The sequence below is a fragment of the Cyphomyrmex costatus genome, unplaced genomic scaffold, assembly GCF_001594065.2.
Source record: "Cyphomyrmex costatus isolate MS0001 unplaced genomic scaffold, Ccosl1.0 scaffold340, whole genome shotgun sequence".
NCBI lineage: Eukaryota > Metazoa > Arthropoda > Insecta > Hymenoptera > Formicidae > Cyphomyrmex > Cyphomyrmex costatus.
The window spans coordinates 314,417-342,148 of NW_017277557.1; the positions used below are offsets into that span (position 1 = coordinate 314,417).

The 27,732-nt window shown below is 30.2% G+C and overlaps 3 protein-coding genes across 3 annotated transcripts; all 3 read right to left on the bottom strand.

Moving 5' to 3' along the window:
- Nucleotides 1-71: 71 nt before the first annotated feature.
- Nucleotides 72-3,038, bottom strand: LOC108776145 (sodium-dependent nutrient amino acid transporter 1-like). Its single transcript, XM_018542676.1, has 7 exons — nucleotides 2,701-3,038; nucleotides 1,982-2,356; nucleotides 1,675-1,864; nucleotides 1,307-1,483; nucleotides 829-928; nucleotides 448-719; nucleotides 72-327 (listed from the first exon to the last, which is right to left on the bottom strand). Exons 1-7 carry the CDS (start codon nucleotides 2,991-2,993, stop codon nucleotides 160-162), a joined length of 1,575 nt encoding a protein of 524 aa, XP_018398178.1. The 5' UTR covers nucleotides 2,994-3,038; the 3' UTR covers nucleotides 72-159.
- Nucleotides 3,039-9,394: 6,356 nt separating this feature from the next.
- LOC108776112 (sodium-dependent nutrient amino acid transporter 1-like) lies at nucleotides 9,395-11,332 on the bottom strand. Its single transcript, XM_018542625.1, has 2 exons — nucleotides 11,321-11,332; nucleotides 9,395-9,793 (listed from the first exon to the last, which is right to left on the bottom strand). The coding sequence occupies exons 1-2, from the start codon at nucleotides 11,330-11,332 to the stop codon at nucleotides 9,395-9,397; spliced, it is 411 nt and encodes a 136-aa protein (XP_018398127.1).
- Nucleotides 11,333-15,080: 3,748 nt separating this feature from the next.
- Nucleotides 15,081-27,312, bottom strand: LOC108776113 (sodium-dependent nutrient amino acid transporter 1-like). The gene is made up of 10 exons (XM_018542626.1): nucleotides 27,295-27,312; nucleotides 27,070-27,174; nucleotides 25,943-26,195; nucleotides 25,570-25,789; nucleotides 22,321-22,695; nucleotides 20,662-21,028; nucleotides 20,492-20,591; nucleotides 20,224-20,400; nucleotides 15,779-15,873; nucleotides 15,081-15,401 (listed from the first exon to the last, which is right to left on the bottom strand). The coding sequence occupies exons 1-10, from the start codon at nucleotides 27,310-27,312 to the stop codon at nucleotides 15,294-15,296; spliced, it is 1,818 nt and encodes a 605-aa protein (XP_018398128.1). The 3' UTR covers nucleotides 15,081-15,293.
- Nucleotides 27,313-27,732: the final 420 nt, after the last annotated feature.

The window sequence follows — 27,732 nt, forward strand, 5'->3', positions numbered from 1 at the left end:
AAGAAATCCGCATGCAGTTAAAGAATTAAAGAACACAAATAATTTTTTTATATTCGTTAATCTCTGTCGTGGTTTTGCCTCAGATCCCGCCGCGGCAGAAACGACTGTAAAAACTTTAAAGAAGAACTTTAAAGTATTTTGAGCCAGGTTAAAATTTCTCTATATTGGTTCCTTGTTTAAAAGAACGTAGAGTATTTGCTTCCAGATTGGTTGGATCCTCTTCTCCCGGTCTCTCGCTCTCTCCTCTTTAAAGATCCTCCAATCCTTACGTTGCTGTACCTCCCGTGGACCCCATCCGCTCTTGGGTGCGAAAGCTCTTTTTAGCATCTTAAACAACGCAACAAACCATGAACTTAATCATACTTAAGTTCTTTTTTTCATAAAATTGTTTACGTAAAATATGCTGGTAACACGGCTTGTAACGTGACTTTCTTTTCATGGTAATACCTGTATAAACGGCAATTCTCGATTCTTCAATACTGCAATAAACATCCACAGCGGTATTTGAACAACACCGATGCAGAGTATCGTCCATCCAATGGCATGCGCGTATCCTGGCAATGATGTCCCACCGTAAGTCAAAGGTGACAAAGTGGCTATGGTATATATAAAGATTGTTATCAGTATAAACGGCGTAACTATAAACCAGCATATCCTCCAATAGATACTTGGCTTTCGGTCCAGCATAAATTCCAAGTCCTCCAAAAAGTTCTCTAGACCTGAATTGAGCAATGATAATTATAAAAGTACAAGTAGAACTAAAATATGTGATACAATTAAATACGATTCTTACCATACAAACTCTCTTTTCTTAAAAATAATTCTTACCATAAAACCATACCACTCCAGTCATTTCGAATGACGCCAGGATGAAAACGACGAATGACGTACCGTAATAGTCTACTAAAGTTAATATAAATTGGCCGCCCTGCAAAATTCTCTCACTGCTAAGATTGTATATAACGGACAGTAACCCTAACTATATACATTGTTTTTTGTACATTTGATACATACTCTTGAGTCTGATCCTTGAGACTCCATCCATATTTATTACCATACTTCCGTAAAAATGGATGGAGAATCAATTAAGGAATAAATCCATAATGTGTAAAAGTCGATAAAATTAAAGAGTTTCGAGATATGTAGATTTAAAAAAAAAAAAGAAAAGTTTAAAAACGTGAAAAAATTTCGATTTAGCAAATTGCACTGGGATTTCTAGATTTCCCCAGTGTATGTATGTAATGTATGTATAGAATAGCATAGAATAGCATAAATATATCTAAGATTAGCATAATTTTACACTAACCGGTGTTGTATAGACCGTGCCGATTAAGAAACCAAGCAAACAAGTTGGAACTACGATTTGCCACGTTTTTAACCTTGGAAATTGCTCGTTTATCACTGTGATGATGCCTGTGGTCATTCCTACCGCGCTACCGACACCAAGGACAAACATCATGAAAAAAAAGAGCACTGCGAATAGCTGCAAAAAACATTTTTTTATATTTTAATTAATATTAATATTTTCAAGTAATAATATTTATTATACATATAAATAATAGTTTAAGCAGAAACAGAGAAATATAAGATGTTATATTTAGAAAAAAGCTTTTGACATTTTAACTAACGATGGCATTAAGCGACATCTCTATGTGACAAAATAAATATCAGTACCTGCGGTAAAAAGTTAAATTTCGCTATCGCATCGGGATAAGACACAAATGCTAAACCAGCTCCGCCTTTGACCACTTTGGATATATCTTGCACCCCTAATTCGTACGCCAAATTACCAAGGATTCCGAATATCGTGCAGCCGGCCAACAAACTCGTAATCGTGTCCAATGAGGTAATTATTATGACGTCTCTAAGGTCATACGTTGTGATGAATAGTTTTGTGAAGCCTTTAAAATGCTCACACGTAAACGCATATATATACAAAATTTCGCGAGTAACTTCTTTTCATCTGTACTTTTCATCTCACCTGTAAATGTTGTGCTTGAAACTATTATGCGAGGAGTACGTAATGATACTGCCGAAACAGACGGAGAGTGAGAAGAAGCATTGGGTAACGGCGGCGTACCAGACGGTCGGCTCCAGAAGTTTAGACCATTTCGGAGTGATAAAATACAAGATCCCGTCCATCGAGCCGTCCAGAGTAACAGCGCGAACCAGTAGTGCGAGCAGCACGATGTATGGGAAAATGGCTAGGAAATAAGAGAATTTCCCTGAGCTCTTTACACCCTGAAAGAGCACCACGCAGACCGCCGCCCAGCTGCCAAACAGGCATAACGTTAGCTTCCAGTCTGGCCATCCGATTCCGTCATCAATGTTCTCCTTCTCGTGTAACACCACTCGTCTGCAAATCATTTGATCTTTAGGAATAAGTACCTTTTATGTCAACAGTACAATTACTGTTATACTGAATATAATATAAATTAGCTTACAATTCGCGAGCTTTATTTTAACGATTTTCCGATTAATTTGCTGTCTACTTTTCCTTAACGAAGATATCAAATGGGATCATCGTTTATTACAAATTTCTAATTTCTAATATTAGGTTTGATTGAGGTCATTTCCGACATGAGACTTGTTTCTTTGAAAAAAAATTGCTTTATTGTGAAAATTAAGAATGCGAGTTAATTATAGAACACACACGTTATTCTTTTGAGAATAGGATAAAATAATACAATTTATACTTACGAAAAATATAGTTCGGCCGAACTTTGAAGCTTATTACTGCTGTTTACGAAATTATTTAAAATGTCAATGCTTCCTTCTGTTGTGTTATCCGCGCTGTGATTTCTTTTGGTACTCGAATCGACGCATGCGTCACCCCATTCCTTCAGACAGGTAGCCCAAGGCAATTCAGCAGAAAAGGATGCGATCAGATAATAAAGTGTCAATGCCATCAATGAACTATAGTAAGTCGCCAATGCGACGGTCGAACAAAATTGCGCCCATCCGACTCCTGTCGATGTAAGAAGAGTTTTCATTCAACGAGGACATTTATAAGAATTCATAAAAAAATTACATTTTCTCGTAAGTTAACAATTTTTATAGGAAATTAATTTACGACTTGCAAGAATTTGTCTACATAATATTCCAAAGTTCAGAATTTAATTTGCATAAAGATTATTAATCATTTGATATTTAGCATTTGCGTTTATCTTGATATGATAATGAAGTGTATCTCTATTTTGTAGCTTTGCAATGTAGGTATTGCTATTTATTTTGTCATGTATATACATATATATATATATATATATATATATATAATCTTAAGTTTGGATTAAAATACCACCTTTTAGTGGTATTTTAAATACGAAATGTATTAAACATATCTCTCTCTCAAACATATGTTAACCAAAAAAAAAAAAAGAAAGTCAAAAAGAAGCTACAAATTTTCTACGTCCACGTAGTTACAGCTTTGGGTAATGCTAAAGGAAAATTCTAAGTTTTTATTCATTTATGTTCATTTATGTTGTCAATATTGCGCTTAGGGCTCAAAATTTTATAAATATAAATCTATGCTCAGAATTGGAATCAGCGACATCAAAAATCCCCAAATACACTATTTTTGAGAAAATAAACATTTTTCATATTTGATCGTACGTTTCTTGCCGGAAAAGCTACTTTTGTGGCTTTGCAAAAATTTCAAAATTTTGCGTCATGTGTATGTTAATTTATATAGAAACATTTTTGAGAAAAAAGAACCATTATTTTAATGAAAAAATGTCGGCAGTCTAAAGTTTAATAAGAATATTTTATTAAAAATATATGTGTTAAATTGATTAATTAGCAATGTATCCAATTAATTGGATCTTTCTCCAATGATTTTAAATGATACGATAAGATGGAAATCAAGAATAATAAAATCACCAATAAGACTTTATTTTTTAACGAAAAATAAAATAATCACATAGAAATCTAAAGAATACGCAAAAGCGTCTTAAAAAAGAGATTTTTTATTTATTTAAAAGACATCTTTAAAACAATTTTTATTCTCGATTTAAGGGAAATTAAGATTTGTTGAACAAACTCGGTTTAAAATCAGATAAATTTTGACAAAAAACATCGATTTTATTTGACACACACGGAAAACCATATTTATTTGTTGAGAAAAAGAAATCGAAATATTTCGAATAAACGTGCGTTTCCATAAAAATGGCATTAATTTTGACAACCAAGCACTGAAAAAATCGAAAAATTGCATTTATTGGAAAAGGGAACTTGTTTTGTTCATTTTGCTAACAAACCCGTCTAATTTCCATTAAAAATCGAATAAATTTTTACACAAAGTACCAATTTCTCCAAAAAACGGAAATAATCTTTTACAAACAAAATATAAAATCGAACAATTTCTGGTAAATTCATTTTATTAACAATATGATAAATTCCTATATTCTTAAAAAAATTTGATAAAAAATCCAAATTTGTTTGAATTTGTCCGAAATTCAGTTTTGGATAAATTTCGAGAAAATTAAAAAAAAATTATTTGCCTCAAAAAATTATTTTAATATTTAATTTATAATTTAATTAATATTTTAATATTGATTAGTAAATTTGCCAAGGTAGTGGCAATATGTGTATCAAAACACAGTCAATATAAACTAAAATTGTACAATTATTTGTCCAAAATTATTGTCTAAAAAAGACGTTTAAAATATAATGCCATATTCATAGTAAGCACATTACATGTAACGTACCTGTTAGTAATTTAATCATTCAACACTATAACTGATATACTACACGTGTAGTTATAATACAGTTAATTGTTGAGTGGGAAATTACAATTAACAAGTGTATTATGTAACTTTGTATTTGTTGGATATACATTATATTGTACATATAGATCACTGATTAGCGAATATATTAACAATATTAACAAACTAGTGCATATTAAAGTCGTTGTAAACTGATTTAAGCTGATTATAAAAAGGAAAAATATAAATATTTTGAATTACGAAATATATATTTTATATTTAATTGCGTAATAAGTGTATTAAAGGTTTCGTGATTTAATCTGTGTCTATATTTATATATTGAACAAACATCTTAGTAATGTATATATGAAAAATTTGACAGTGCGCACTAAATGCGCCTTAAACGAATTCACTATTAAATATAAGTTTTATGTAAAACAGATGTTTACAAACTGTCTTGTAACGAAAGTCTTATAGTAAAAGACGAGTTAGACATTTAAAAAAGACAGACATAAATCATCGTAAAGATATCTTAAACACACCTTTCAGTAATTTTTTTTCAGTCTGAAAGAATTTTATGATGTTTTATAAAGGCGACTTAGGCCAGTATTTATAGTCTGACTTAGGCCAATACTCATTCTTAAAAACGACTTAGGCCAGTATTACATTCTTATTTCAACACTTATGTAATATTTTAAGATGTTAATACAACTCTTTCATATATTCGTTAATAAAATTATTGTAACATTTTATATCAAAATTTTACATAGCTAAGTAAGTGTAGCTTCGTGAAAAATGGATGTATTTAAATTTTTTTTTGTTCCAAGAATAAAGTTGGTATTCAATTTGGTAAGACAAAAATATGTCTATATAAGACGTTTTTTAGTTTTGTCAAAAAGATAATACTTGAAAAAGATATCTTTCTATTATTATTCTATGGTTACAGTCTTTTTGGCAAAGTGAAAAGTTGATTAAAAGATATCTTCTCATATTACCGAAAAATTAACATAAAGAAAAATACCTATCCGTTATTTTAATACTTTTCATTACTCACCCGCGAGCAGTATGCAAGATCGTCACCAGACTGACGCGATGGAGTTCAGTTTTTCACGTTTGAAAACCATACAAGATAGAATAAAAGATGCAGCATTAAAAGTAATTGTATCTGTATATATAAACAGTAATAAAATATTTCTTACTATACACGAATAAAAATCGTTGCTAAAGTTAAATATTACTGGTAATAAAAAGTACTGTAATAAATAATAACCGGAATAAATATCTGTTTCTGTGTTTGGTTCCAACTATCTGAAAATGAGTCCTGAGTACAATGCATCGCATGCTCATTTTGCGTATACACTGACTGTAATTTTGGATCTTAGAAATATTAAATATTATACAGTTTTTTAATTGCAATACCGATGTACTTTGCACTTCATTATCTATTTCTTGAAGCATCTCATAAGTATTAGGAACACAATTTTTTGATCTTGCGATCTGTGCTCACTTTTTACATTTTTTTAATTTAAAAAAAATGAAATTTTACTTAAATTTTACATAACACACTATTTTAAAGTTCATTAAATTCCCTTGGAAATAACCTATAATTTCTTTAAATTCTGTCCATAGACTTCCAGCATTTACTCAAATTGGACTCGGTATCTCATAATAGGAGCTTTTCCTCTATATTGACAGTCATGCAATTTTATTTAGTTTTGTGTAAAAATTAATTTAGTATAGTGATGGGTGATACGGACCAATGCATCGATGTAAGGTATCAAACGTGGATAGTTGTATTGATATACAAAAAATATCTAGGGTTTTGTGTTGACATTGTATATCGTTAATATCACTGCTTCAATTACATAAAAAATATTAGATTAAAAATGCTGCATACATCCTATGAATGTAAATTATATAAATAACATTTTTTAAACAAAGAATACACGTATACTTTTTATATAACATTTTTTTATTTGTAAATTGATTACATAATCTGTTTATTTTTTACATTTAATTCTATAAATATTAATTTAAAAAATTACAAATTTATAAATAAAAATGAGTAATGCTCTACGCGCGTACAATAAATAGGAATAAATATTAAATATTAGAAAGATGAAAAAAATTAGAGAGGTTAAATATGTATAATGCATAATGAATATATACAAATAGAATATAAGATATATATATATATCCTACATTCAAGATTGTTAGCGAGCTTTTGTACATAAAAATTTTTCTATTTAAATTAATTTTTTTCATTTTGTATTGTTACTTCTTTAATTCTTTGCGGTAATACTTGAATTGAGTAAAATAATGCAATTTTGTGATATAATAATATTAAGTAAATAATAAGGATAGTACCACTTGAGTTTTACTTTTAATTTAATAAAATTTATAATAACTTGACATTTAGATTTTATTATATAAATAGATTTTTCAAGGTGTTATCTAAGTTTTACCATATGAATTGTTTTTTCGAGCAATAGATATCATTAGAGTTAAATAAATAATTAATATGGTAGAATTTAACTTGGCTCAGTTGTTGATATCAAATCTTTTATACAAATGATACGTGTTATTAGAATTAAATAATTAATAAAAATAATACCACACTGCATTTTTTAAGATAGTGACTTAGTTTACACCAGACACTTGATACGCGGATCAAGTATCATATCCATACCAAATTACTTGATACGTTCGGTATAAACGCTAAGGAATTATTTTAGTGCGCTTTGATTTGGTGCTCTCGAATCGTATTAGATCAAGTTAATACGCATACTATCAAAAGATTCTATTGCGCTGTAAACGATTTGTTTTAGACTATTGAATTCGCTATTTGCTGTTAAGGTTATTAGACATAGTTATGATAAAAAAATTGCATTATTTATCCTGACAGTAAAAATGTCGTGTAAAAAGGATGTAAATTGGAAAAAAAAGAAAAAAGAAAAGAAAAAATTTTCTTATAAATCTCATTTCCATTCTACGTTTTATCGTGACTTGTTTAGCTTATTTTTTTCTTCTTTTGGGTATATTTCTAATACTATAAACAAGAACCGAAATTGAATCTAAATCAGTGATCATAAACCGACAGTCACTCACAATTTTTCGTCATTTTTAATTCAAATTGCCGAGTTGAGATTTTATCTGGATTAAAAACCTAACTTAACCTATTTTCAGATAAATCAATGTAAACAGGGACGTATCAAATTAGTCCGCATTAAACAATTTAACAGTATAAAGGGTACAGTATAAAGTATAAATCAACTTGTGTTTTACTTTTTAATTCGGAAGAATTTAACATGATATTTAAATTTAATTATATTTTTTTCAAGGAGCACACACTTTTAGCGCGCTTTATTATAGAAAGGTAAGTTTATATATAAAATACACCTGTATAAACATAATACGTGTTATTAAAATTAAATATGTTACGACATACATGGTATTCGAAAAATCAAGGGTAATCTTATTTTTACAAATTATTGCCGTATAGAGACGCTGAATTCTTCAATATCAGGAATATTAATACAATATCGCCCATCACTAATTGAAGACTTGATATTATTAAACATTATATAATGTGCCAAAATATAATATAAACAGAAATCAACATAATGCCAACTTGCGTCTTATGCCAACGAACTCTGGTTTCCCTTAATATAGTTGTAAAAAATTTGACTAATTGAACAGTTGAATGTAAGGAGAAAAATCAACTGTATATGATTGGTCAATTTCTTACATTAAATTGTGAATAATTAAGTGTGAAATAATTATTCGTTTATTGTTCTGAATTTTATTAACCTACGCGTATACATTTTTATATACGTCTGAAGTTCAAGCGAAATATCCAGGGTTTTTGACCTGTAAGTTCTAGTTCTGAAAATTTTAATATAACAATCTTAAATGCACGCGAATATATGAACACATTTGTAATTAAAAAACAGGACATTCAGCGCCATTTTTTTATTCTTGACTTCCATCATTATTTTATCATCTAGAATTCTTTTTTTCTCTTGCATTCTGTGTCAATTTTACGTCACCGGTAACTCACGCACAGAATGTATTAATAATACATTTTCTCTAGACGTGCGATTTTTAAAATTGTGCATCACAATCTTCTTTAAATGTCGCAATAAACGCGATATCACATTGCAATTTTCATATTATACATTTATCAATTGCCCATTTTTGTCACATTAAAAATCTTTGATAAGTTTATAGCAATAAAAGCTGAAAATAAAAAAAAAACATTATCTGTTAGAACGCAATAAATACGAAAGCATTTGTTTTTTTAATGTAACAGCATTGAAAAATTTCTAATAAAATTCGAAATACATTCTTAAAGAAGAAATCCTTCATGAAATAAAGCATTATATTGATTTCATTGCGGGATAATCATATTTGTATGCGGATTAAAATAAAATAAATAATAAAAAAAAAACAAATGTAGAATATTAATTGTGGGCGTAATTTTAAATCGCATGTAATTTTACGATTAAAAAACTAGTTACATATCGTGATATCGCACTGCAATTTATAAGAAAAGAAAATCTTACGGTGTTTGCAATATATTGCAAAATTGCACATATCTACGTATTACTTGTCAAACGTTTCTTTTATTTAAAAATGAAATGACTTCACCTACATGTTTTTCAGTTCGTCTATCTCTCGCGAGAAAGCTATCAGATCGAAAAATGATTACCGACGAAACTCGGCGACATGCTCCAGACTTTGACAGATGAGCTGCTGGAGAACTGTCCGATGATCATCTCCAAAAAGTAAAATGGTTTACCCACCAGAAAGAGCAGAATTACATACGGAATGAGGAAGGCACCACCGCCATTTTCATAAGCCGTAAACGGGAACCGCCAGATATTACCGAAACCGACCGACACAGCGATACACGACATAAGGAATTCCACGCTGTTGTTCCATGTTGCGCGCTCTTTACCCGAATCAATGACCTGCTCGTCCAAAACGGTCGTTGTGTTTTCAGGGTAATACCTTGTCTCGCCATTTCGAACATGGGACTCATCTATTTGAAAGACGACGTTATCGAAACCTAGTTCCTTTTTGTCCTTCTGCAATTATGTGTAAAAACGTAGTGTTTATAATTGGACAATTCAATTTAATAGATTTTTTTTAATTATAAGTTTTTTTTGCAATATTTCAAGATATTTAAAATGTTATTAGCATTAATTAAAATTGACGACCTTTCAAACGACACGACTCAAACTCGTAGCACTGCCTAATATATATTTTTATTGCATGTATTAAAATTTTAAAGATATCGAACTTATATTTCTGTTACATGTCTATGTAGAATGTATTGAAACGAGTAAGAAATAATTAAATTATATATAACATTAAATTGATGATCAACTTTATTTGTAATATTATTACTATTAAAGCACGTCGTATTAATGTTATTATATTTGTATGTTGTTATTATTAGATAACATTATTATTACTATTATTATTATTATTTTATTATTATTGGTTTCAGTCTGATGAGATCGCGTTTCAAGTCCAACAATAATCGATGAACAATTTACTCATTAAAAAATCATTTAAAAATTAAAAATTGCATAGAAATATTATAAGGTATTAAGATCCAATTTTGTATATCTTCTGTATTTGGCGTTTCTTATTTATTATTAACATTACGTGGTCTAATTTAATTATTATGCATTATTGTCCATTTAATATATTATCCTTATTGTCCATTTAATGGTCTTATTTGTTTCATACAAATACATCTCACATGGACTCATGACAAAAATGAGAGTCCGCTATTTAGTTCCAATGTATGCGATAAAAATATAGGTCAGTGCCAACAGGTATGAGTTTGAAAGAAAACGTATATTCGCAAAACGTGTTTTTCTGTCAGCAATCGAACAATCATAGGATTCATAGGTCAGATTAAAGTATCATATAATATCTATACACGATAATAATTGCATTCTGTGTAATATAATACCTATACGCGATAATAATTGTCTGCGACAAAAGGATGTCAAAGAAAAACGGGATACTATAAAGATATCGAACGATGGTTTTATCATCGTAAATACCCTTGGCTGGAAATCCTTCGTAAATCACTCGGCAAACATTAAAGCTATTGCATCTAAAAATTACAAATTGTTGCACTTGTGCTATTAGCGTTGTTAGCAATGCGATTATTTTTATCTTATTTCAAGATTATTATTCACTTGCACAAGAGTCATCACATATATCTCTTTTTTTTTTTTTTTTAATTCCAGTTTCAGCCCGACATTGCGTGGCTACAGTACTTATTATGATATATTTAAGGTAACTTTCACTTATCGTTCGTGAGCCGTGAGATACATAATGATAGAAAAGAAACGAAAGGTGCCTGACGCGACAAAGAGATTCAAGATAGAAGTGAGAGGCACCCGATTCCACGCTGTTACGTCCATCTCGCGCAAATATTATAAATAAAACTATTACTCTCATTATGGACGTTAATTTTACCGTTACCACGATATCATATATCACACATTTTACTTCGCTTGACACTTCCTTATTTTTTAGTCCAACCGTGCATATTTATACCATTTAACGTCTCAAACAAATCGTTCACTTACTGCCTTGTACATAGCGTACGGTGATCACCAGGTTGAGAGATACGAATGAGAATTGGAAACGACCTACTCAAGGCAGGAAACTGAGACGCGATCACTACTTGGTTCCGAAGGGATATCTACGAACGTTGACGCTACCGACGTAAACTGGTCGTCGGACCAGACGACGAGGTCTGCTCTCTCTCCCGCACGAATGTCTCGGAAGCTTATTTGATAAAACGATAACCATTACTATATATCCCCGCGGCGGTAGGTGGCAGAATACTGAGTGAAACACGACGAGCCGATCATCTAGGTAGACGGCCAGGTGATAGCTAGGTAGGAGCGACAGTGAATCATACGTAACGATTCGCATGAAGGGATAATTGGATAATTACGCGTACTCTGAACCCAACGATACTCTATATAGTAAGACAGATAGACTTGTGTTCCAGTAAAAGGAATCTCCGAAAAAACCATGATAAAACGAGATGAAAGAGGGACATTCCCTTCACGCAATCAAAAATGGAAGTTTTATATATATAAGGAAGATAAGGAAGAGAATGTACTTAGGTAGAGAGACGGAAATCCCGTCTAATGACTAGAGAAGAAAAAGAGGTACAATCCGCAGGAAGAGATAAATTTGCAAAAGAAAAACGAAGCGATGAAAGATAGGGATTCCCTCCCGGTCGATTTGCAGCACACGAAACAATTTAGAAAGAGATTGGAAATTTCTTCTGAGATCGTGTACGCTACGATTAAAAAATTTTTTCTTTCTGTATTTGCAGTAATAACCTTATAGGCGTAAAATATTCCTAGAATGTTATATAAGTATTATTAAAAAATTAAAATAAGTTATTATAAGTTATATTATAATGAGAATATTATAAATTTTTTAATATTATGAAAGTATTCTATCGATGTTGTATGTCCGCTTATATAATACCTTTAGTATCTATATTTCTTTTAATATTCCCGAAACATTATTAAAATATTTATTAATATTAATTATTTTTATATTAGTGCAATTTGAATTCATAATCCATTAACGAAAAGATCTTACAAGTTTATGTCTTGTACTTAATAACGTTTTAGTGTGATTTTATTCAATTCTACAACTATGCGCCAAAACCATTTTCAGTCTTTAAACGTATACTTAAACTAAACCAGTGTAACAATTTTACAAATTAAAGTAAATGTGGTTATAATACTTTTAATGTTTATATAATATTATCAGGAGTGAACACATAACCATCCAGTAATATATATTTCAAGAATATTATTTAATATTATATAATTTTACTAAAATATTCTTATAATGTTACATTTAATATGTTCTGGGAACATGCCTATATTATTTATAATATAAATTCAACAAATAGGAAATAGAATATATACTGGCCATAACGGTTGAAGCTGGATCTTTAAATACCTTAAATAATTCAATATAAATGATGTATATTTTATATTTGTATTTGCATATATACCATATTTGTAGTTATTTTAACTGTACGCCAAAATTTTTCCAGACTTAAAAACGTGTAACTAAATTACAGAAATAATATCACAATTAAATTTTAATGTTTAATAGGCATCTATTAAAGAGATTATAATACGATAGAAATCTGTAAATAAATTTATTTATTACGAAAAATATTGCCTCGATAAGTCTAAAGGCTTTTAGGACTCTCGCATGGAATGCAAGAGATCCGGGTTCAACTCCCGGCAGAAATAATATTTATTCGCAATAAATAAATTTATTTACAGACTTCTATTATATTACAATCTCTTAATAAATGCCTATTGAGTATCAAAACTTAATTGATATTATTTCATTAGTTTAGCTCCATTTTTAAGTCCAAAAAAGTTTCGACGTGCAGGTCAAATGATTATAAATATAGTATATATGCCAGTACAAATAAGGTATATATACATTATTCATATTGAATTATTTAAACATTTAAAGCTGTAAAAAATCTAGCTTCAATTATTATGGCCAGTATATATCCTATTTACTATTCATTGAGTTTTTAAATGTACGGTCCAACAAGATTTTTATTAAATATATGGTAATATTATGTATGATAATATATTAAATATTATGTGCCTTTAGGGAACGTACATCACAGTTTCGTGATGTCACCATATGTCACGCTTCGGATACAATAAGTCGGAGTCCTTTCTAAACGAAAGGAGAATCGGTGAGTTTTCTCAACGTCGAGAGAAGGAGACACAAATATAGATAGCATTTATTTTGCGCGCATACTCTTGTATAACCAACCACATTCTAAATATTTGCAAATTTAAAATATAAATATAAAATCTTGTCAGTACAAATCGTGATATAAATTTTGGAATCAATTCTTGGTAACATATATTTAGAAGCAATACTGTTTTTAATTTTAATATTGTTCTCGCAGTTCTTTCACAGGAAATCATGCTTGTAAAATATTATACATGCATTTCAATCCTATTTCTTAAAACTTAATTTTAAGGAACAATATTGCTTAACGCGCTTATCTCAAGTGCTACATTCACTAGACCATGATGACATATCGTAAAGTTCTCACAATTCCATTTTCCACGAAGTTTGAAAACATACAGTTATGTAACAAGAACGACAAGTTACGGTTTGCACGAAACACAAGGAATAAACACACTTATTATCATTATTACACACACACACACACCCACACACAAACACACACACAAACACACACACATATACACACACATACACACATCGGGTGTTAAAAAGAAAGCGTTACAAATATTTTATCTCGGAAACACAACATTATTGAGAAAAATTGTTTAGATAAAAGTTATCTGATTTCAAAGGGAAAATATGACGTTTATTGTTTTTTATTCGGTGGAAAGTTTCAAGGTTATTTCAAGATTTGTAACTTTTTTTTTATAATAGTATCATATTCTATGTAAAGAAACAGGTAACTTATTTTGTCTCAAATATTTTTTCACCCATTTTTAATTTTCTGAGATATTTAATAAAATATTTTTGAAATTAAAAAATGTCGATAACTAGCAGCTTTTGAGGAAAAGTGCAAGAAATAAAAAATTTTTGTTTTTAGCTAATAAATTTATTAACTATTTAGTAACATTTCGTACGTTCGTTTATAACAATTTCAAAAGTTTATTTGTTTTTCTAATAAATCGTTTGTTTTTTATATTGACACATGGAATGTTAAAAATGTTATTGATTTTATTTACTTGACAAAGTTTGTGAAAATAAATTTTTTAAAGGATGTTTATTTATTATTTATACTTTGCATGAATATTTATTATTCCAAGCACACGGTAAAAGTATAACCTTTGCAACTGATTACGCTCCTTAATTCTTAAATACTCATTTTTTAAAAAATCAAACAAAATAGTTCAAGTAAAAGTTACATAATAAATTCATTAGTTCAAAACAAACATTTTTCATTTTTTGCACTTTTCCTCGGAAGCTGCTGGTTATCAACATTTTTTTAATTCCAAAAATATTTTGTTAAATATTTCAGAAAATTGAAGGTGGATGAAAAAATTTTTCAAACTAAAGTTTATATACTTGTTTCTTTACGTAGAATATGCTATTATAAAAACGTAAGTTCTTAAAAAAAACCGAAGTTAATCTTGAAATGACCTTGAAACTTTCGCCAAATAAGAAATAATAAACATCGTAATATTTTCTTCTTGAAATCAGATAACTTTTGTCTGAACAATTTTTCTCAATAATATCGTGTTTCCGAGATAAAAATTTATAACGTTTTATTTTGAACATCCTGTATATATAGTTATTTATCATGACATTGTAAAAACATACATGTCAGTAATTGTAACACTAATAATAAGTTTTGTCGTTTGCAAATGTGACAACGAACGTGACGCATGCAGTTCTACCATGAAGTCATCTTATTGACCTCATCGTCGAATCGTCGAAACATCATTTTTTGAAAATTACACGGAATAAACCTTTGAGTAAACTGCCATGTTCTACATATCATTTTGCTTCCGCGTTGCACTCATGTCGGAAGGCCAACCACTTTCTGCGATCTTCTGCGTTTCTTGGACCCCATGATTTTGATGGCTGAAAGGCCTGTTTGATCATCTAAAAGAGACAAATACTTTCTCTCTCTCTCTCTCTCTCTCTCTCTTCTCTGTTTCCCTCTCTCTATCTCTCTCTTTCTTACTCTATTATAATAGGATGATGTTAAAGAGTAAAATGTTTTATAATTTACCGAGACTATCCCTGATCGAAAAATTTATCCGAAAGTGTCCAAAATTGTTCGAAATGTTGTCAAAATGTGTCCGAATTAATTTTAAATGTCTCCGAAAATTGTCGAGATGTACAAATTCGGACAGTTGCAAACAAAATGAGATATTTTCCATCAAATTTCGACAATAGCGTCTAAATTTGTCAAAATTTGTTATTTTTTATATTTTTCAGACAAACTCTGACAAATTTTTCCATCAGAGGTCGCTTACTTTTCGGAAAGGAAGAGATCTCTTCTTAAAAATCGCAATGATGATCCATAAAGGTATTTGGAGAACAGCAATGGAAAATAGAATCCAACCTACAACTGTTAGCAGAAAACATGTAAATTGAATATTTAATTCTTTATAAAATTACTAGTTTAAAAATTATTATTTTAAAATTATTATAACGGAATATACATGTAATATTTTTATGTAGAATTAAATTTTTTGTAAGTATAATTAAAGAGAAAAATATTATACTATATGCAGGGTATCTCATAATCGCCATACAGTATTTTCGTAGTGTATTTTAGAATCTAAAAATAAAACAAAATAAAAAATCCTAATACAAATATGTCGAGGCTATAATAGTTTTTCAATTATAAATAACAAGAATAATCAGGCTAATGAGACCTATTCAGCGGTTATTGGTGCGATCATATATAAGATATGTTAGAGTGTGAATATTATATACCACGTAAGTAGTTCCCCCCCTTGCGCGCTGAACATTTCGTCGAACTTAAAACGCAAATCTAATTAACTACCGTAGTAATATCACAAATTTTTTGATGCTATAGCATCTAATAAGGTCTTAATAATATGTTGAAAGACATATTAAAGTCTTTAAATTAAATATTAAAGAAAGAAATAAATTTAAAACTGAGAAAAATAAGAATTTGTGAAGAATATCACGAGTTGGCGTTTCGTCCCGGCTTCCACTACTAGACTCATCAGTAAGGTAACGTAGTGGGAGCCTACCTTAGACGCCTGGGAGAGATGTTAGAAAGAAGTTCTATATAAACAAATAATCATGTAATTCAGCACTTGCGAGAATTGACAAGATTAACTATAGACCTCTATTGGCAAGTCGACGTAATGATATTCTTCACAAAGTACTTAATTTAAATAATAATTTGAAAGTAACAAACGCATCTTTCAGCCAGCGTATATTCATGTATTTTTCAATTATAATTGATTAAAAAGATAGTATGTAATTTAAATAAATTATTATAATATAATGTCGATATTTTCATATTAGAATTTCCGTCTTAAAATATTCCAAAGAATTCAGAAATAATAATAAAGACTACAAAAATAACAATAATTTTCAACTTATAAGCATTTAAAGCTTATAATTAAAAAAAATTATTGTAGCTAGTGAAATGCATTTCGATATAAGACTCTAGGAATATCATCTCAGAACTTCTCATCTCATTAAAAATAACATTTTCGAAATTATCATACGTCATTTTTTTTCTTCGTCTCGTCTCGTCTCGAAAAAATTGGAGGAATATCAAGATGACAAATAAATATTCATCAATTATCGAAAGTAAACCAACCTAACTTAAAAACAATTAATTAGTTAAAATTATTGTAACTCAAGAAAGATGATTTTTTGAAGGCTTTGAAATAAAATAAAAATATATGTATAAGGACTCTTATTAATAAATAAATTTTAATGTAAATAAAGGGCATAAGAGTCAAAAAATTAAAATAATTTTACATGTCAAATTTTTAAGATAACAGAGAATTTTAATAGATGTTGTTAACAATATTGACATATTACATGTTTCGGCTTCTATATCGAGCCATCTTCAGATATTACTTCATACAAAAAAATAGGTTCGCAGCGGATAATCAGGTTAGATGTTCTCCGATGAATTACAGATTGAAAAATCGATTGTTCTCATGCAGCTGGCAGACTGGATGTAGCCCTTTTTCTTTATTAATTCAACAAAGAAATCGTATATAAAAAAAATTTTTAAAGTGTGTCTAATATTCAAAGTTATTACTTCTATTTTGTTTAAACGTACATCTATTAAAATTCTCTGTTATAGTATACCTTAAAAATTTGACATGTAAAATTATTTTAATTTTTCGACTCTTACGCCCTTCATTTACATTAAAATTTATTTGAAATAAAAATAACGACAAGTGATATTTGATCATGTTATAAGCATATTTTTGCTTATATTATTCGATTAATCTATTACAAATAATTTTCTGATGTCAAATTAAAAAATAGTTTTTCTCTTTTCTAAGAAATTTATTTTTTGAACTATGTCATTTTTGAATAACAATGAAATAGCGTTGCATCGGTTTATGCCACAGCCATAGTAGAATCAAAAAGGTTAAGCATTCCGCAATAGTAAAATAGTAGAGGTTTAGCCAATCAGACGTAATCGGCAAAATGTAAAAAGCAAGTGGTGAAATGTCATTTTCACGTTAGTATTGCAGCGTTGATATGACCATTCTTAATTTCTGTTCAGACTTTTATATCAAAATCGGTGAGGGACAGTTCCGACCATCCCCTAAAGGAACACTTCTGTCCTGACAATGAGGCATAACATCAGTCGCGTGATCGGCGATTTGACCGTTGAGCGGCGAGCGATAGTGAGGGAATGGTGGGCGTCGCTTCGGCTGGGAGAGTCGGCCCGAAATGAGCAACTAATTTTGAGCACCCTTATGTTATATTTAATATTTTATGTCAATATATGTGAGTGGTTCGATAAATCTAGTAAATCTTTATGAGATAGTACCACAATATCCATCTGATGAAGTGACGTACATTTGGAAAGTATCACTCTTCAAACTCTGCTGTACCAAATTCTAGCCAGAATTATTCACGTTCGACCTTTATATATGTTTGGTGCCACCTAGACCAAAAACAACATGACCAAAACACGTCCCCCTCGTATATATGTAAAACCTCGTATGTGTATATAACCTCGAATAACCGGAATAAAATTGTCAGAAATCTTGAGAAACGAGAATGTCACTTCATCAACACGAAAAAATGTTATCAATCATTTGCTTTAGTCGAGAATAAATCTCGGTATTTTCTCGTTCGAATGTATAATTATAATTGTAGCCTCGACATTTTCATGTACCTATTAGAATTTTTACTCTACCTTTATATACATTTATATATATATATAGAATAGGCTGTGAAAGTATTGTACGATAGTTGTGGAACACTCTGTATATCTTTCTATAGAGTTTGACTAAATTTTACATGCGAGAAACGATACTATCTAGCGTTAATCCAAAAAGATGAAGTCTTATATATATACCTATAGATAGAACAATATTTCAGTAATTTTTATTTTCACGATTTTATTGTTTGTTTCAACGATTTCAGTTATTTTTTTTCTAAGTATATGAAAAACATTTTTTAAGAATATATATGAAGATGAAAACTGTACAAATATATTGCATTTTATACATAAAATTAATGTATATTTGATTAAATTAATGTATAATTGATTAAACTATTTTAATTATTGCGACTATAAAATAGTGCATTCAACTATACATTAATTTATAACTTGTGACTAGTTATTTATTACACAACTTAATAGTTGTCACTTTTATATAATTCCTATCACTTTTATGTAATTGCTACCACTACATCTGAACCAAAAATGAATGTAAATACAACAAAAATGTTCATTGTATTAATAAAAAAATTCATAAAAAATGGTCCAATGAACACTATTATTCTTATATAATAATTTAGGTTCTATAAAAAGATGAATATGAATTATAAAATTATTAGAATTCATTATAACAATGAATGTGTACATTGACACAATCTATTTAGCCATAGATTTATTATAATAACAAAAAAACAGTTTCTTTAATATATGTATCTTATTACGAATTCGATTATTGAGCTAATGTGCAGACTTTATTAACTAATGAAGCAATACGTTAATATGATGAATGTACAATATTTTATCACATCTATGAAATTTTATTATACACATCTTATGAGTTTATTGAATCTATGAATTCATTAAAAGAACGAATTTTTTCAATGATTTAGTTAAATATTATATTATGTCATGATACATTTTCTTAAGCACAGCAAATTAATGCATAGTGATTTGTTGTATTATATAAATGATGTAGTTATATATTATAAATTCAGTTATTAGCTAATGAAAAAATATATAATAAGTATAATATTATATATCATCATAGATAATATTAAAAGTTCATTGTATCAATGAATTTCAAGTTGATAAACTTCACGCATTGTGACACTACGAATAAAATTTTTTTCAGTGTATATTGTTATCTAAATGTGTGTGTGCACAATTAATACGTATAATATATATAATAATATAGATGATATTGTATGATAAAAAAACAGAGATTTACTAAATAATAGTCAACAAATTTTTAAATTAGTTCGGTCCGTTTTTTGTGTTCAAAAATGCATTTATTTCAAAACAAAATGAATGAACAGATTAATTAAAGTATTGCTGGCTATTACTTTTTTCCATCTCTCAGGCAATTTTCGAATTCCATCTCGAAAAAATGACTCGTCTTTAGAGGCGATCATCTTTTGGAAAACGGACCGAACTAATTTGTACTCCCAATAAAAAGAAAAGGCATTGGAAAATTGTCTATAAGCATCAGAAGTTTATATGATTTTGATAACTTACCGTAAACTGAATAAGGATAGAACTTCTTGTTGTACTTTAGTAACTCGAGATTAGCGAGTGTATAGAAGAAAATTACAAGAAGAATTCCAGGAGTAAGGATGCTCCAACAGATTCGCCAGAACATAGACAGCCGTTTCTTCAGCATAAATTCGATATCGTTCAAGAAGTTACTCAATCCTAAAATCGTTTGTTTTAAATAATAATGATTGAATAATTAATTGATGAATATAAATTTGTAGGAAAATTATTATTTCGGAGGAAAACGTACCATATGACCAAGCAACAGCAATCATTTCGAAAGCAGCCGGTAGAAAAGCGATAAATGAGGTCACGTAATAATCGACGAAGGTTATCATGAACTGACCGCCCTGTGAACACTTATTCAATTAAGATAACAGTAATGATTTACGAAAATGATTGTTAATGGCACCTAATTACCGGCGTGACGTATATAAGACCGATTAAGAATTCGCAGAGGCAAGTGCCGGCCGCTATGTGCCAGTACTTGACCTTCGGGAACTGATCATGTATGATGGAAATTATGGCGGAGGCAAGACCGACCTCGCTGCCAATACCCAGGACGAATAGCATCGCGAAAAACACAACGCTGAAGAACTGCGGTGCGATCGTAAACTTGGCGATCGTTTCCGGATAGGAAATAAATGCCAATCCAGTGCCGCCTCGGACCACTGTGCCGATATCCTCGATTTCCAATTCGCGACTAAGATTACCTAGAATGGCGAAGATTGTGCAACCGGCCAGTAGACTGGTAAAGGTGTCCAGAGTCGTCACGATCATTGCGTCCCTGATGAATGTGAAATCTATTTACAAGTTGCCATATAACAATCAGATTCATTTCGTATTTAATTAACATATCGATATCGTCTATAAATATTTACTCAGACATATTTTTTATATATTAATAAAAGGCACAATAACGAGTTGCTCTTTATCAGAGTAGAGAGGTCTTTCCGATTTGAAGGTAAATGTCAGGTAAAAATGAGTCATCGTAAAATACTGAAGCAGAACTATCCAAATGATTTCATGTAAAAATTTCCAAAAATTGACAAAGATGAAAATGCATGGTTGCAAATTCTTTAATTAGATAAATGCTATATATATATATATATACCGAATGTTAAAAACAAAGCATTACAATTTTTTATCAAAGAAACACGGCATTATTGAGAAAAATTGTTCAGACAAAAGTTATCTGATTTCAAGGGGAAAATATGTATTATGACGTTTATTGTTCTTTATTTAATGGAAGGTTTCAAGGTCATTTCAAGATTTATAACATTGTTTTTTTTTTTAATAGGAAAATCTACGTCTTTCATAATGGCATTATATACGTAAAAAAACCAGGTAACTTTTATTTGAAACATTTTTCCATCCACTTTCAATTTTCCAAAACACCTAACAGAATATTTTTGGAATTAAAAAAATATCGATAACCATTAGCAGCTTTTAAAGAAAAGTGCAAGAGATGAAAAATGTTGTTGTTGAGCCAATGAATTTATTACGTAACTTTTACTCAGCTGCAAAGATATTTTTACTGCATATTTGGAATAGTAAATGCTCATGTAAAGTATAAATAATAAATAAATATTCTTAACAAAATTTATTTTCACAAACTTTATCAAGTAAATAAAATCAATAACATTTTTAACGTTTCATGTTTCAATACAGCAAAACAAGCAATTTATTAAATATTTAAATAATCAATGTCTAATTACATGTTCGAAATAATGTCCTTTCACTTCAATACATTTTAGAATTCTTTCACGAAAACACCTTCGAATATTAGCTAATATCTGTGGTGTTACTTGTGCATATAGGCTTGACGTATATTCTATCCATCATATCTTCATGCGTTATGGGAGCAGTTAACACATACACATAACACGTTCTTTTAGTGTTTTTCGTGAAAAAGTTCTATTTTTTAAAGAGTTCTCTTTAAAAAAAAGAGATTTTATTTTTCTCAATAACGTCGTGTTTCCGAGTTAAAAATTTGTAACGACTTTATTTTAAACACCATCTGTGTGTGTATGTATAAGGAATGAATGAATAATAGAAACAGCGATGTTTTTAACTAACCGATACAGGTCATGGTGGAACTTGTTGTGCGAGGCAAACATGACGACAGCACCAAAACAAACAGTTAACGAGAAGAAGCATTGGGCAACAGCATGGTACCAAATCATCGGCGTCAACAGCTTTTCCCACGTCGGTGTGATGAAGTAGAAGATACCATTGACAGATCCATCCAACGTGACTGCCCTTATAAGCAGCACGATAAGGACCACATAGGGAAATATCGCCAGAAAATATGCTGCCTTGCCGGAGCTCCGTACGCCGCGTATCACCACGAGGAAAACTGTCAACCAGCTAAGGAAGAGCGTAATCGACAGACGCCAGTCCGGTGTACCGATGCCGTCGTCAATGCTGTCCTTTTCTCGTAGTACTTCCTTGCTAGACAAACACAATGTCTTTGTCATCTCGTTATTGTGTTCAGTTTTTAGTAGGCAAATGTACAGTCCCAAAACTATCAGATATTCTGAATTCTTTGGCTAATTTCGAAGATTTTTTTTTTTAGTCAAGACAATTTTTATATGTAGAATTAACATTATATACAAATTTTTATGTAAAATTAATGTATACATATATAGTTAAATATATACATAGGTACATAGTTAAATAAACTACTTTATAGTTACATTGCTATACTAGTTGTCACTTATACAGGGTGTTTGTATTAGATAAAACATCCTTCACGGATAAGTAGAACAGACTAAATTGAATTGAAAAGTTCTGTACCATTTTGGACTTTTCGCAACAGTTAACGGGCTATTAATTTGTAAAGATTACTAAATAAGTATGTGTCAGTCCGATCTATCGCCAAATGTAAGCGCATAGCATGGTCATTCAGCATGAGGAGAGACTTTCCGCGTACGTTACCGCAGGGCTAACGTTTAAAAATTTAAATTAAAAAGACACCTGCATATCAAATGGAATAAAAATCAGAGGCATTTTTAACGTCGGTACAACCGGTGCGATGCACCGATGGGCCTCGCGATCGCGAACCCCCGCAAGTCTTGGAATTCTTTAACTCTCGCAGAACCTCGGTAGCTCCGAAACATTTATATGAACTTTTTGCTGCAATATTGCAGAGATCTGTTCTGTGTAAGAACTGCCTTGATAGTACTGTATCCACTCAATTTTGTCCTTGGACCAAAGATTTAACATCCTTAAAAATGTGTTGTTACTGATAAAGATTATTTTATATTTTAACAATTTATGCATTCACACTCTCGCTCTGACTCTCATTAGCCTTGAATGTTTTTTTTTGTTATTTTAAAGAGAGACAGTCCCGGTTAAATACATACATTTCCATTACCAAAATCACTTGTAAACAACCTTTTTTGCGCGCCTAGCAAAACCTACGACGGTGAGCGATTCTACTCGCGTATTTGAGTTTGGCAGTAGGGCGTCCCTATAAGACAAGGTTTCTTTAGGTGCTTAAATTAATTCTCGCTGTTTTTTTTTGCTAAGAAAGACTCGTACTTATTTTATCAAAAAGGTATCTGATATTTTATTCACACTGATTATTAAAGCCTATATTGTACTTTCATATAAGCAGTCACTTTCGGTCATATTGAAACAGCACAAATACTAACCTCTCCCGGTCAACAGCGAGAATTAATTCAAGCATCTAATAGAATGTTATATAAATAAAAAAAATAAATAATATTTATAGTATAACATTCTAAAAACATTGTGTATTTATAGGGATGCTATTCAACAATTTTTAGGAATTGAAATTTCCTGAAATATTACAAAAGTTACAAAATGCAGATATTAGGACTTTTCTCGATTTAGTTCAATCCGCTTTTACCTATCCATGAACGGTGTTTCACATGGGCTGTGTCCATGGCATGCTCCAATATTCATTGCCAGTATTAAAAATGTGTAGTATACGTTGTCATATGCTGCAATATGGATTTTCAATACTGACAATATTGAAATACAGGCCTAATATCAAACAATACGTACATATTAGGATATCCTATAAAGATCATAACAATGCATAAGGGCAGATTCCTGAAATTATTTTACGACAAAAATTCGAATACCAAAATGTCGAGACTAAAAATAGCTTTTGAATTATATGCATTTAAAGTTACAGGGAATCTTACATACCGCCTAAAGTTTGCATCTGCAGGCGTGGTATAATAAAAAATGCTAGCCATACTGAAACAGACGAACTTTAGGTAGTATAATTATGATTTGCTAATTTTAAATGCTTATAATTAAAAAATAGTTATAATATCGACATTAGTATTTCATTATTTTAAATTTTTGTTTTAAAATGATCTCAGGAGTTTATTCTTAAATGTTATTACGATGTTTACGAGACACCTATAATGTGTGTGTGTATATATATATATATTATTGTATATGTATTAATAATTATATATATACACTATATATATATACCTATATAAATAATTACATATCATATATAAGTAATAAATAATTGCAGTATATACATATAATAATATATTTTCATGACTCAGTTTCAACTTAAATTTTTATTAAAGAAAATTCTCTAAAATGAGCACAGTTTTGTTGTGTATTTGATTTTTTAAAATTTTATCCACGGAAATCTAATCAATTTCGGGACACTTTAAATAAAAAAATGGAAATAGCTCATTTTGCTATTGTATCTAACAAGAGACATGTCACAAACTGTTCGAAATCAGTTCGATTCTCCTTGAAATATGTTGTTAAACACAAAAATCTAAAAGACATGTATTTTTCTATATTGTCCTAATCTCAGATTTAAGGGATGAAACAATCTCTCAAAGTTAACGCTTATATTTGATTCATCATTATATATCCACTATCAACAAAACAGTGAGATGTACAGAAAAATGTTTTAAACAAAACTTTTATGGATTTATATATATTTTATAACTATGTATTAAGATTTTTCAAAAATTTGATATTTTGAAAATATTCTCATACCTATTTATTTTTTAGGAGTTTTTCACTCCTTAAATCTGAGATTAGACCAATATAAAAAAAATGTATCCCTAAAGATATCTCCAGATGATATCGCCAATATATGTATACGCCAATTTTGCATACATTTGCATATATTGGCCTACTTTCAATATAGATATAATTATGTATGTTATGTGTATGTACAATATTTACTAATACATTGGCCATATCATTTGGAGGCATCTTTAGATTTTTATGTTTTCCAATTTTTGTGTTTATTTCAATGGAAAATCGAATCGGTTTTGGATAATTGTAACAGGTCCCTTGTAAATAATTTACTAGAAGTACAGCTCAGCAGAGCTAGAGTAACTGATGTTCTCAATTCTAGAGTAGTTGCTGCGAAAAGAGTCTACGCAGAATTCGCCCCATTCCTCCCAGCATCTTCCCCATGGTAATTCCGTTTGGAAGCTAGCGATGAAGTAGAACAAAGTCAACGCCATCAGAGAGCAGTAATAGGACGCCAGTGCCAGCAGTGTTATACATTGCGCGACGCCAACGCCTACGATTATTTAATTTTATCCCTTGATCTATAATATTATATTTTACAATTTTCTATACGTCTTATGAATACTGTATGAATCAAATTAATGCGCAGTTGTCAGAACTGCGAGAAACGCGCTAGGATACACCTGGTTATCGAATGTAGTCGCACCTCTGAATGCCGGCGCAAGATCCCAAATCTTCAAGGCTGACTGGCTGGAGAATTGTCCTAGGATCATCTCCAGGAGGTAAAACGGCTTTCCTACGACGATCAAGATGATGATGTACGGTATTAAAAAGGCACCGCCGCCGTTCTCGTATGCCGTGAATGGAAATCGCCATATATTACCGAGACCGACCGACATGGCGATGCAGGATAACAGAAATTCCCTGTCATTCCCCCATTGCTGGCGCTCCGGCTGTTGCTATATGAAAAAACATATCCGTGCAATGAGCAGAAGAAAAAAAAATGTATGTACACAACTGATCTACTGGGACAATTTTTTAAATTGTTTCAAAGTCGGAATTAATATTTTTCCACTTTATGCAAAAATATCCCAAAGCAGATAGACTGTGCAAATCTCTCTTTTTACTTATATATGTATATCATAATTATGAAGAAGATGCTAATTAAAAAATTCCTTAGGAAAAATCCGTAAAAAATAGACAGATTTTGCTCTAGCGCTATTTGAAAGTTGCTATTTTGAGTCTACTGTATTGAAAAATATCTTTATTTATTGATACACTTCTCTCAAGCTTCGTTATTTTCGCAATGAGAATTAATTATTTACAGATTATTTTAATATTATTAAGATCGATCTAAGATGCGTAAAGAGAGCATCAAAAATTGTTAAATTGTTAGTCAATTGATAATACTGCGGAAGTTTAGTATAGAGCTTGCGTTTAATTCAAATCTGAAACAAATTTGGCGCGCAGTTAAAAATCTACATACGTAGTATATAGGGTTTGTTCTTTTTCGCTGCACTGTCTGTATCTGATGCACACAATGCAATAAATCGAAGTGAAACAAATATACATCCGTTTCGCTCCAACTCAATTCACACGCAATTGTAGAAGCACTCAAAATTCAGCTTGATACCGTTACGGCTTGTTTCTCATTGGTTCACGGCGTTAATTATTACTTTTATTTCAACAAGTAACGTAGTATAATGTGTTGCCTAAGAAAACTTTTCATCAGCATCTCATAATTTACAAAATATCACAGCCAGTTTTGACTAAATCTATTTTTTTCATAGAATTAATGCGGTGTCTTTTATTGTTTTTATGAAGGATAATTACCACATTAATTTCAGTGGGCCCATTGACTTCGATGCCATTCTGATTTACTGAATCGTCTATGACAAAGGCATGATTCGTTATGCCGCTCGAAATCGTGTACGATACCTGAAATATCATTATTACAATAACTGATCCGATATAGTCTGCTATATAGTCTCCACTCAGCAAACACCGAATTACATATAATATACACGTTAGTTGTAATTTCCCAATAATATAACATACATTATGTTTGCTGGGCATTTTTCTTTTCCAGCGATGAGTATAAAGCTGACAAAAGCTCTTACTTATCTGCATATATGTATAATAATAGTTAATGAAAATATTCATTAATTTTTTAGCTAAGTAAAATAGCAAAGAAAATACGCTGAGAGTGAAATAGCAAATTAGTACAAATTAAATTGATTATATTTAAAAAAAATTAATCAACACTCGCTACAGTTACGACTGATTGTGAAGACCCGTCAGACAATACAAAAAACACATAGTAGATGTACTATAATTGCAATATTAAACAATTGTTATACAAGATTATTATTATAAACTCAACAACATGCTGGCAAACAGATTTTCAAGGCTACGTTCAGATTCTCACCCAAGGTATCCTTCTATCCTTATTATTTACCAAATGTTAAACAAGGATAATATGATACTCAGGGAGCA

Coding starts and splice junctions, on each gene's coding strand:
- LOC108776145 (XM_018542676.1), bottom strand. CDS start 2,993: ATGAAAACTCTTCTTACATCGACAGGAGTCGGATGGGCGCAATTTTGT. Junction 1,484..1,674: donor AATTTAACTTTTTACCGCAG/GTACTGATATTT, acceptor TGTTTTTTGCAG/CTATTCGCAGTGCTCTTTTT. Junction 328..447: donor GAGAATTGCCGTTTATACAG/GTATTACCATGA, acceptor GCGTTGTTTAAG/ATGCTAAAAAGAGCTTTCGC.
- LOC108776113 (XM_018542626.1), bottom strand. Junction 25,790..25,942: donor TCTTGCGCCGGCATTCAGAG/GTGCGACTACAT, acceptor AAATAATCGTAG/GCGTTGGCGTCGCGCAATGT. Junction 15,402..15,778: donor GATCTCTTCCTTTCCGAAAA/GTAAGCGACCTC, acceptor TGTCTCTTTTAG/ATGATCAAACAGGCCTTTCA.